Source organism: Ursus arctos, unplaced genomic scaffold (genome assembly GCF_023065955.2).
Source record: "Ursus arctos isolate Adak ecotype North America unplaced genomic scaffold, UrsArc2.0 scaffold_30, whole genome shotgun sequence".
NCBI classification, from domain to species: Eukaryota; Metazoa; Chordata; class Mammalia; order Carnivora; family Ursidae; genus Ursus; species Ursus arctos.
This window is the reverse complement of record NW_026622986.1, coordinates 16,278,957-16,291,555: the sequence shown is the minus strand read 5'-3', so window position 1 is coordinate 16,291,555 and position 12,599 is coordinate 16,278,957. Positions and strand designations below refer to the sequence as shown.

At 35.4% G+C, this 12,599-nt stretch overlaps 1 protein-coding gene across 3 annotated transcripts in view; it reads left to right on the top strand.

Moving 5' to 3' along the window:
• ARMC3 (armadillo repeat containing 3) overlaps positions 1-12,599 on the top strand; it is a 123,777-nt gene that overhangs the window by 40,844 nt on the left and 70,334 nt on the right. For all 3 annotated transcript variants that reach the window (XM_057304732.1, XM_057304731.1, XM_044392190.3), the window contains one exon: positions 7,004-7,121. In XM_057304732.1, the coding sequence (XP_057160715.1) occupies positions 7,004-7,121 (118 nt within the window). The remainder of the gene's footprint in view (positions 1-7,003; positions 7,122-12,599) is intronic.

Here is a 12,599-nt window from a genome sequence, read left to right as displayed (position 1 = left end):
TGACGGGAAATTAGAAAGCAGGGAGTAGGAGGTAGGTACCAAAGGTGGTGGAATGGTGGGGATCATGTTGGGCTTTTTCGGCTATTTTAAGGAGGTTGGATTTTTTTCTAATGTGCAGAAAGGGGAATCCAGTGGAAGGTTACAAGTAGAGAATTAGTGACATCTCATTTATATCTAAAACAAAAAGCGTAAGATCATTCTAGCTACAATGGGAAAGAAAAGTGAAAACTGGAAGACCAGTTTGGAGGCTCTTACAGAGGAGCCATAAACTATGCGGTAGGCCCGGGTGGTAACTATGGAGAAGGCAAGAAGTGGCCATAGTGAGGATCCATGTGGAGCGTAGAATTGATAGGATTTGCTGATGGACTACATGTGGGGTGTGAGTAGAAGAGGAGTTGGGAGGTGTTTTAAGGTTTTTGGCATGAGCAACTGAGTAAATGATGGTAAAAATACTGATCAAGACAGACAAAGGAAACGATGCAGTGTATTAAGTGCTCTTATAGGGAAGTTCAGAGGAATATAGCTGTGAAAAAATTAAACAAAACAACTCCTCCCAAACAACAACAACAAAAAACAAGGATTTTCAATACCCAAACTACCATGAATAAAAAGCAATAAAAAATTGATCTAGAAAGATGGAGGCGTAATAATTAAAGTAAGCCTTAAACTTCTATAGTTTCAAGTATTATTTATTATTTTAATTCTCTAGAAATGAGACAAAAATGTCAAGAAGTGGTAGGTGACATGCTGATCACTGATGATGGTCTTAGAACTATTTTGGTGAACTGATGAGGATGAAAGTCAGTTTAGAGATGTTCAGCAGGACATGTGAGAGGAAGAAAATGGAGAAAAATCAATAGTTCATAAAAATTTTGATTAAAAGGGAAGGAGAGATAGGATAGCATCTGGAAGGTGATTAGCATCTAGGGAAAGATTATTTTTGTTTTAAAATAAGAGAGTTTTGAGAAGCTAGAGTTTAGAGAGGCTAAGGTGGCTGGAATTTGCAGGGCAGAGTGCCAGAGGGGAGGGAAATACATAGAAGAATAGCTCCAGAAATTTGGTTAATGGTCCTCTTGATTCTTTGAAGTCTAAGCTGCACAGGGTGAAACTCCTGCTCGTGACAAAGAACAGGCACGAACAACTATCAGGGAGATGTAAGCTGCATAATTTTTAGACTCCTATAGGTCTGGAAGACATTCTGATTTTGATCCAAAAAGATTGGAGAGATCTTATTGAACATCTGGGGTATTAAATAGAGCCCCCAGCAAGGTCATGCCTTAGTAGCAGTATGTCTAATCCAGCCCTAGAGCAAAGGCTTCCTCAGACCTGCTGTAATAAGGCTTTAAAACAGGCCTTAAATAGATCAAGCTGAACCATAAATGAAACAACTGTCTAACAGAACAAAATTCAACATCCTTTAAGAGAACCCCCCCCAAAAGAATCCAGACACTTAACAACATCATTTTCACAATGTTTAGTTGCCAATAAAAATTATTATATATGCAAAGAAAAATGTGACCTGTGATCAGAAGAAAACTCCGTTGATAGTAGGAGAAAGGTGACTACTCAAGAGAAAAAGGGATGATTAATGGTGTAACATAACTGGGAAAATTGGACACAAAAAATTCAATTATCCAAAAGAAGACAGGAAAAAAGGAACCAAGGACCAAATGAGAAAAAGAGAAAACAACTAGCAGCATGGTCCATTAAAACCCAGTCATATCCATGACTATATTAAATGTAAATGATTTAATACTCCAATTAAAAGTGAGAGACTGTCAAACTGAATAAAAAAGCAAGATCCAAACTATAAGCTGTCTACAAGAAATCGCCTTTCAATATAAAGCTATGGATAGGTTAAAAGTAAAAATATGGGAAAAGATATACTGAAATAATCATAAGAATGATGGAGTGCCTATATTAATACTAGAAGAATTATATTACTGGGCAAATAATATTCCCAGAGTAAAAGAGATATGTATCGTCATAATGAAAAGGTTCATTTGTAAGAGGAAAAAATGGTCCTAAATGTTGCTCACCTAATAGCACTTGTTTAAAATACATGAAGAAAAAAAGATATCATTTGCCATTAGCATAAAAAATAATGAAATATTTAGAGATAAGTTTAACAAAATAAATGCAATGCTTATATGCTGAAAACTATAAAACATTGCTGAGACAAATTAAGGAAGATGAATAAATGAAGAGATATACTTGTTGGATGTAGATACATTGCTGGTAGGAACACAAGATAGTAAAACTACTTTGGAAAAAGTATTATTATTATTATTTTTTGTAAAGTTAAACATACACTACCAGACAAGCCAGAAATTCTACTCCTAGGTATTTACTCAAGAGAAATGAAAACATATTATCTACAAGGAGACTTATATGAAAATGCCGTTGCAGCTTTATTCATAATGGTCCCAAATGGAAACAACCCAAAGGTACATCAGCTAATTGAATAAACAAATTGTGTTGTATTCATATAATGAGAGACCACTCAACAGTAAAAAGGAATAAATCACTGATACATAGAACAGTCTGAACGAATCTCATAAGTGTTCTGCCAAATGAAAGGAGCCATACATAAAGTGTACCTATGTAATAATTTCACATTAAACGGTCAAAATTAATCTATAGTGAAACAAGGCAGATCAGTGGTTGCCTAGAGTGGATATGGGAAAAGGGAATCAACTGCAGGGAGGCGGGAGTGAATATTTTGGGGTAATGGAAAGTTCCACGTATCTTTGGTTATACGTACATACACATTTATTAAAACTCATCAAACTTACACTTACGTGCATTTTACTGAATCTAAATTGGCTCTCTGTAAAGTGGACTCAAACGAAGTAATGGGAATAATTTAATTGTTAAGACAAAGGTAACTACTCCAGAGAAAAAAGGGATGGTTGATGGTATGACATAACTGGGAATACGTATGTTCTGTGAGAGTGGGGGCATGGTTAATGCACTCTTCTCAGTGAAATGCACTTATTAGGGGTTGAATGAGTGTTTATTGAATGAATGAGTGAATTAAATGAATGAACACATTAGATATTGGGCTTAGATAGTAGGAGAAACATTTTCTTTCATGTAGAAGAATATGTGCAGAGGCTCCTGTGAGTATGTGAGGCTCTTGTGAAGTGGTTGATCGTGCATTTACAGTAATACGGATTTTCCCCCATAGTTTAACATGCTCTAAGAATGTTCAGATGCTTGGGCACAAATGCGAAGAAGGAAAATCATAGTGTTTGTTCATGGTTGGGGTATTCTAAAATTGATTTGATGAGAAGACAGGACACAAAGGATTATTTAGGGTTTGGCAGGAGTGTTATTAAAATAATAGATCATGAAATCTAAGCAGGATAAGAAGTAAAGTGAAGAAACGAGAAAGCTGAAGTGGCAGTAGAGGGACTGAATGGGGTGGGGACCCCAGTGAGGAGGAGGAATAGCTGTAGTGGGGGTAGCTCAACGGTGAAGCTTTATCTTTCACCATTTGCTTGTTGGCTACCAAGAAATCCTCAAAGACTGAACACTGTGGGCACTACAGGAAGCCTATCTGTGAGGAAGCAAAGAAAATTTGATAAGAGTATCAAGCATAATGGTAGAAGACAAAGCTGAGAGATAGATGAATGTATTGAGTCAGAGTCAGTAGAAGGGACGTAAGAGGATTTTAAAAAGTAACAGGAATGCTCCTGCTTCGGGCCAGGATGTGGTAGTAGTAGTAGTAACAGTAGTAGAGAGCAGTGGAGCATTTCTTCCATGGCAACAACCATGAACAGCAGATTGTTTTAAAAATATCATCTAAGAGCTGTGGAGAGGCAAATTAAAAAGACTGACAATACCAAGGATTGGTGAGGATGTGGAACAACTGGAACTCTTATTTATAACTAGTGGGAACATAAATTGATAAAACCACTTTAGGAAACTGTTCAACAGTATCTATGATAGGTAAATACGTATCTAGCCTATGACTCATCAAATCCATGCCTAGGCATATACCCAAGGGAAATGAAGGCGTGTGTGTGTGTGTGTGTGTGTGTGTGTGTGTGTGTGTGTGTATATCTCCACAAAAATTCATGTGCAAGAATAGTCACTGGAGCTTTGTTCATGATAGCCTCCAGCTGGTAGAAAAGAACCCAAGTTGGTAGAAAAAACCCAACGGAATAACATACAGCTATGGAAAGTATGACTTAGTAGTACAAAAATGTGAATGAATCTCAGAGACATTGTGCTGTGCTAGAGAAGGCACAGGTGAAAGAAGTCATGTTCTATAATTCTCTTTATATAAAGTTCAAGAACAGAAAAAACTGATGATTTTAGAAGTCACATAACGATGATCTTTCTGGGGTTTTTTGGAGGGGGAAGGGGCGTGAAGACGTGATAGAAATGATCTGTATCTTAGATCTGAATTTATCTTCCGTAAGATCAAGTGGAAGAAATATTCACCAATATACAAAAAAACAGAGTAGATTTTGCTTTTTAACTCAATCTGACAATCTTAGTTAATGCCATCTATTTGCCCTGTTGGTGTTTATTTTGGCCATTGATATATTTGATTTTATTCCTATCATTTTATTTTAAGTTTAAGGTTTATTTTTCGGTTAAGTTGTTTCTTTGCTGTATTTTCATGTTGTGTCTCTTTTATATTTTTCTTCCCTTTTTCTCAATTGAGCAACTTTCATTTGTTACCCTTTCCTTTGGGTAATTTGGAACTTCTACTTATCTGTAGCCTATTAAACACATATTTAAGCCTGTTTTTATATCAATGTAAAAATAAATTACTAGGCAATAATCTCATTCTCTTTACCAAAACAATCCTATTTCCTTTACATGAGCTTTGTCGAAAAATTTCTAGAATTTTAATTCCAAGTCATTATTAATTTTTTTTCATAATGTGTCATCATTACTTCAGAAATCATTAAGAATTACACTGTGATTCACAACATCACTATCATTCAGCTTAACTATATATTTTATTGTATTTATTGATCTACTACTATTGTTTTTATATTTTGTTTTTCTTGTTTGGGCTGGAGCATTTACCAAGTAATTTGTTTAAATATACAGTTAATACACTTGCCTGGTGGTTTTCAAGCCTCCATCCCCAAATAGTTTCAGAAGTCCCCCCCTCAAAATTTCTGTGGATTTCTGGGTCATTGTGCTCTTCTGATCAGTGTTGGAGCCTGTGTCTTTACCATTGCTCTGGGCTGTGCTAGAGGGGCCCTCTTTTCTCACTGGTTCATGTCACTGGAAACCCACAAGTGCCGTAAGCTTGATGCATGTGGCAGACTTTTTTTTTTTTTTTTAAGATTTTTTAATTTATTTATGACAAAGAGAGAGAACACAAGCAGGGGAAGCGGCAGAGGGAGAGGAAGAAGCAGACTCCCGTTGATCAGGGAGCCTGAGGCAGGGCTCGATCCCAAAACCCTGAGATCATGACCTGAGCCGAAAGCAGATGCTTAACCGACAGAGCCACCAGGCACCCCTGGCAGACTTTTAATGAAGTTTTATCTCCCCAGAAAGAGTCCAAGAGGCTTGAGAACAAACACTGTGACTTTGGTAACTCTTACAGTTTCTAGTATAGAGTAAGACATACACAAACAGCTTTAATTTGTATGTTAGATAACGCAGTCCCGAAATCCAACAGTCATTTCCCCTGCAAGGGGGATTTTTATCTCAGCTGTGCCCTTTTAGGTAATTGCTGACTGCTCTCTTCTTTGTCTTCTTCACTCTCCCAACGTCACACAATTATGCTTCCTTACTCAGAGTACTCTGTCCCTCCATTCTCAGCCTGAAACTGAACACCAATTTTTGTTATAGCCCCAGACATAAAAAGATGTCCATTTAGGAAGGGCCAACACAAAGAGCCAGCTAAAACTTTGAAATTCTTTTTTTTCCCTTTAACATAAGCAGACCACCCTCCTTCACCAGTCTCTGGAAATGGAAGAAAAATGGTGTAATAATTTACAAGGTTTTCGCCTTGACCAAAGAAAACCCATAGGAGCCATGAATTTGTTGTTGTGCACTTTGGCTGCCCATGAATTCTCAAGATCTCATAACACGACAGAGATCTTCCTAGAGCTCTATACTTTTTCTTTACACCATATTACCATTTGTCACCATTTGCCCTGTTTCAGATTTTATCCAGTTTTACAATTTGTTATATGTGGTTTTCTAGTGCCTTTAGTTATTTCATGTATGTAATTTCTGTTTTCTTAGAAAGAGTAGTGATTAGAAGCAGGTACTGATTATTAGGACTGTCAGAACATCTCATATATATAGGCACTCAAGGATTCTTTTGTATCAACTGAGAATTATGCTAGTATATGTTATTTAATGATCATCTATTATGTGCCGGACAGTGTGCTAAGGGCTTTCCATATATGATCTCTAATCTTCTCCTTGATCCTTTGGGGAGAATAGGTATTATATACTTATTATATAGAAAAGGAAACTGAAATTCTAGCCGTTTAAGTAACTTGTTTGATTCCATGTGGCTAAGTTCAGAGACTAGATCTGTCAGATTCCAAAATGCTTTGCTCTTCCTGCCATTACCCCAGGAATTCCAAAGCCACCAGCACTGGCAACTATCTATCAGCTATGTTTTGTTTTGTTTTTTTAAACAATTTTTTAAAGATTTTGTTAATTTATTTGACAGAGAGAGAGTACAAGCAGGGGGATTGGCAGGCAGAGGGAGAAAGAGAAGCAGACTCCCCACTGAGCAGGGAGCCCGATGACGTGGGGCCTGATCCCAGGACCCTGGGATCACGACCTGAGCTGAAGGCAGACGCTTAACCAACTGAGCAACCCAGGCGCCCTATCAGCAATGGTTTTTTTTTTTTGTTTTTTAAATAAAAACTTTACAGTGCACTTCGTGGGCAGTGACCACATCCTTTTTGTATGATTATATTCTCTTCAAGTTTCTAGACACTGTTCATTTTTTATGTGTTTTTTAAAGCTCATATGTGACCCTGACATTGTTCTCTCTACATTTCAGTTTGATCCATTAACGATTGAAAGCAAAAAAGCAGCAACTGTGGTGTTAATGCTTAATTCTCCAGAAGAAGAAATTTTGGCTAAAGCATGTGAAGCCATTTATAGATTTGCTTTAAAAGGTTTGTTTTTTTCAGTTTGTTTTTCTATTTCATTAGTTTCTTAAAATATTTGCTACATAATGGGCCCTTTCTCCCTATTCTTTAATTCACTTCATGTCAGATGAATTCTTTCAGACAACCAGAATATCATTTAATGCATTACCTAAAAGTAATATATCTCCCTGAGTGCCTATCTTAATCTTAAGGAGTAATTTAGTCACTGCATAGAATAGTCATGTTGAAGGTTTTATTGTAGTTTAAAAAATTGTAAGTCACAGGAGCTGCAAGCGCTCCCAGTGGTCAAAGCTGGAACTACTGGAGCAACAAAACAGAACTGAATTATAACCCAAGTATAAATAAATATTTATGAGCCTATACTGATATAAATAAATAATTGAATAAATAAATAAATGGGAGAGAAAACACAAATCTCCCATACAGAAGAATTCCAAATAATTTATGTACTCTGCCCTCAAGGAGGCAGAATATAACTTTTCACTCTTTAGGTATGGGCTTGCATAGTGACTCGAAGACTGCTACATGGCAACAGAGAAAAAGGAGTAAGTTTATAGTGGAGAAACCTGACAAACGCTACCTCAGTCAGGTGATCAAAATTAGCATCAACAGTGATAAGTCATAGAGATAATATGTGAACTTGACATGATGTAATGAAAATGGCATTTCTGTTATTTTTCCCCAAAACTTATAACCCCGAAATCAGACAAGTTTCAAGTCAGGGACATTCTACAAATACATCTAACCAGTACTTCTTAAAACTGTCACAGCTATCAAAAACAAGAAAAGTGTGAGAAACTCTCATAGCTGAGAGGAGTTGAGGATATATGACTAAATGTCACAAGGGACCCTGGATAGGATCCTGGAACAGAGAAGGAATATTAGGCTAAAAGTAAGGAAATCTGAATAAACATGGACTTTAATTAATAGTAGCATATTAATATTGGTTTATTAATTGTAACAAATGTACCTACTAATGTAAAATGTTAATAACAGGGGAAAATAGGTATGGGATACGTGGTAACTCTGTACTATCCTTGCAATTTTTCTGTAAAACTAAAACTCTTGTAAAAAATAGAGTTTATTAAAATACTGTACATGCTACAAGTTAGGTTCTATTACAAGTTTTATTCATAGAGGATTTACAAACATAAATGATAATTTCATATTCTTTCATTCCAAGTGGTGGTAAAAGTAGACTTTTATTATACTGTATAACATTGCAATTGAGAATACTTGAAGCGTTTAGTATAACTTGGTATTTTTAACAAAACCTTTTAAACTAAGAAGGGAGCAATTTGATTTTTAAGGAAATGATACTTTAAACATTGTTTTGGGACATGTACGAGAGAACAACAAATCACTCAAGTAGCAAATGGTGAAATACTCACCTTGCTATATCACTCTAGTCATCATTGGGAATCCAGATAAAAACCAGAATCACAGCTTCTGGCAGGTATGGTTCATGAGTAATTGTGTAGGCTTCTGGGCCAGATTTCAGGGAGACATTGGATCATGCAGTTATGGCAACATGAGTCTCAGCCATATAGAGTCATCAGATGCCATCTTTTTTATATGACATGAGGTAAAGATATAGATAAGCATATGTTTTATGTGAAATCAATACAGAAATTACTGTAAGTCTGGTGTTTTATACTAGCAGTATTTTCTGACTATTTTTTTAAGATAAATGATGGGATGTTGCCTTCTGGCCATGATGGAGCAAGGGGTCAAATTTACTTTCCAGATTGAAACAACTAAGAAAACAAAAATCTATGAAATAACAGTTGGCAAAACACTGGATATTAGGTGAAGAAGGACGATGTCCATTGAAAGATAGGAAATGAAGGAAATAAACTCTATGATTACCCCAGCTTGTTGATTTCAGAGACTTTCCAGGCCACATCACAGGAATGGGTTACCTGTACAGAGCCTGTTGGACTCTGAGTTGAGAAGACAGATCTAAGAGTTCAGGGAGACAAAGGCAGCAAGAGTTTTCAGTAACAGAGAGAACGAGTTGCACAGAAAGAGAACTCAGGAGATTGGCAAAGGGTCCTACTCAAGTGTTCAGCTGAGTACTGATAAGGAGGTATATATATGGGAACTACTTGAAGTCAGCAAAGCGCTCAACAGGATCAGAATTAACAGTGCCTGGTGCTCACACAGGGCCACAAGCAGTGCCCATTTCCATCAGCCAGACTAGAAAACCTCAAGATTCAGGGAAAATTGTATAGAATACACAGAAGGGCCTTGCTTCAATAGTTAGAAATAATTAGCCCTAGATCGAGCTCTGTTCTAGTACTACCTTATAAATATTTAAAAAGCAAGACCTAAAGTGATCAAATTGTTTCCAGATAATTGTGTCTCAAAACAAATTTGAAGAATACAAAAATAACCGTTTACCAACTAGGTAAATTCACAATGTCTGGCATCCAATAAAAAATTATTAGGCATGAAAAGAAGCAGGAAAATACAACCCATAATGAAGATATAAATCATCAGTAAATAAAAACTGACATAATGTATGTGTAACTGGAGTCTTTGAAAAAGAAGAGAGAGGGACAGAAAAAGTATTAGAAGAAATAATGGCTCTGAATTCCCCCAATTTGATGAAAACTCTAAGCTTCCAGATCCAAGAAGCTCATAAAAACCCAAGCACAATGAATATGAAGAAAATTACACCAAGGTACAACAAAATCAAATGGTTTAAAAGAGTGATAAAGAGAAAAATCTTAAAAATCTTAAAAAACAGCCAGGGGAAAAAGCACATTACATTCAGAGGAACAAAAATAAGGATGACAGTAGATTTGTCATCACAAAAGGTGCAAGCAAGAAGTCAGTGGGGCAGCATCTTTAAAATACTGAAAGAAAAATAAAAACTTTAAACCTAGATTTTATTCCTAGCAAAAATATCTTTCAGAAAACATAAGTGAGATAATGTCTCTTTCAGACATTCAAAAGCTGAAGTAGTTTATTGCAAGGAGACCCACACTACCAATTATAGTAAAGTAGGTCCTTCAGGAGGAAGGAAAATGACACCAGATGGAAATGTGTATCTACACAAAATAATAAAGATAGAACACTAGAAATGGTAATACGTAAAGTTTTTTCTCATTATTTAAATCACTTAAAAATCAAAGTGGTTCTTTTAAACAAAAATAGTAATCATTTACTGTTCAAAAACACTTGTAAAAATAAGATATATGACAACAACAGAACCAAGGTAAAAGGGGAAAAATGAAAGTGTACTATTGTAAGGTTCTTGCACTATATGTGAAATGGTCTATCACAATTTGAAAGTAGTCTGTGATAAGGATGTATATACAGACTGATACAATCACTAAAATAACAAAGAGTAAGATCAAATAAGACAACAAAGGAAATGGAATCACAAAAATAATATTCATTTCATACGAAGACAGCAGAAATGAGAAAAAGGAAACAAAGAATAATGAGACACACAAAAAACAAATAACAAGATGGTAGACTTAAACCTAGTGATATCAATAACCACACTAAATATAAATGTCTGAGTACTCAATTAACAGGGAGATAGTGTTATAGTCTATAAAAAGCAAGACCAAACTGCATGCTGTAGCCAAGAAATGCACTTAGAATATAATGACACAAATAACTTGAAAGTAAAAGGATAAAAAAAGATATCCTATATTAGCACTAATCAAAAGTAAGCTGGAGTGCTATATTAATATCAATAATAAAAGAAAAGAGTAGTATCAGATAAAAAACTCATTTTATAATAACAAAAGAGTCAGTTAATCAAAAAACTATGGAAAATAAAGTAAAATGAAAACAGAGGGGGAGGCAAACCATAAGAGATAACCATGGGAAACAAACCGAGGGTTGCTGGAGGAGAGGTGGGTGGAGGGATGGGGTAATTGGGTGATGGGCATTAAGAAGGACACTTGATGTAATGAGCACTGGGTGTTATATGCAACTGACGAATCATGAATTCTAACCCTGAAATTAATATTACAGTATGTGTTAATGAAATTGAATTTAAATAAAAGAAAAAGAAAGAAGTTATGAAAAAACCTAAACAGTTATTAGTTAATGTCAGACCTTCAAAATACATGAAGTTAAAAATGCAGGGAGAAATAAACATCCACAATTATAACTGAGGACTTTAATAACCTTCTGTTAATAAATGAAAGAACAAATGGATAGCAAATCTGTAAGGATATAAAAGATTTGAACAAGCAACATAAATGAATTTAACCTAATTGATATTTATAGAACACTCCAAGCAGAAAAACATTCTTTTCAAATGCAAACAGGATGTTTATCAAAATAGGTGATATTCTGAGCCATAATACAAGCCTTAGTAAATTTATTTTTTAAGACTTAATAAATTTAAAAGAATTCCAATCATATAATATATATGTCATACCGCAATAGACTTAAATTGAAAATCACTTAACACAAAGGACTCTGGACAATCATTAAATAGTTAGAAAGTAAATTTTACACTTCTAAATAATCTGTCAGTGAAAGAATTCAAAAGGAAAATCCAAATTGAAAATGAAAACATAACATATAAAAATTTGTGGGATGCTACTCAAAGAGTGTTTGGGTTAGTGAAAAGTTTCTTAGATATGACACTAAACATAATCCATAAGAGAACAATTGATTGGATTTTATCATTTACCCTAAACACACACCTCACTAAAAAAGATACACAGATGGCAAATAAGCATGTGAAAAGACATCATATGTTATCAGGAAATGCAAATTAAAGCAATAATGGAATATCACTACACACCTATTAGAATGGCTAAAATCCTAAACACTGACAACATAAAATGCTGGTGAAGATGTGGAACAGTAGGAACTCTCATTCATTGCTGGCGGGAATCCAAAATAGTACAGGCACTTTGGAAGATGGTTTGGTAGTTTCTTAGAAAGCTAAACATAATCTTACGCATTTCTCAAAACCCATAGAATTGTACAACACATAGAGTGAACCATAATGTAGATTATCAACTCTAGTTAATAGTGATGTTATCAATATTGGTTCATCAATTGTAACAAATGTACCACACTAATGTATGATGTTAATAATAATCGAAATGGGAGAGGGTAGGGAGATGGAGTGTATGAGAACTCTGTATTTTTTGTTCATTTTTTAAAAAGATTTATTTATTTGAGAGAGAGAGAGCACAAGCAGGGAGGGAGTGGGATGGGGAAGGGCAGAGGGAGAGGAAGAGAGAGAATCCTCAAGCAGACTCCCCATTGAGCCCAGAGCCCAACACAGGGCTTGATCCCAGGACCCTGAGATCATGACTTGAGCTGAAATTCAGAGTCAGCCATGTAACTGACTGAGCCACCCAGGCCACCCTGTTCATTTTTTTATAAACCTAAAACTGCTCAAAAAAGTCTAGTAATTTTTTAAAAAGATATGCTATAGACCACAAGAAAATTTTTGTAAATCATATATCTGATAAAGGATTTATGTCCAGAATATGT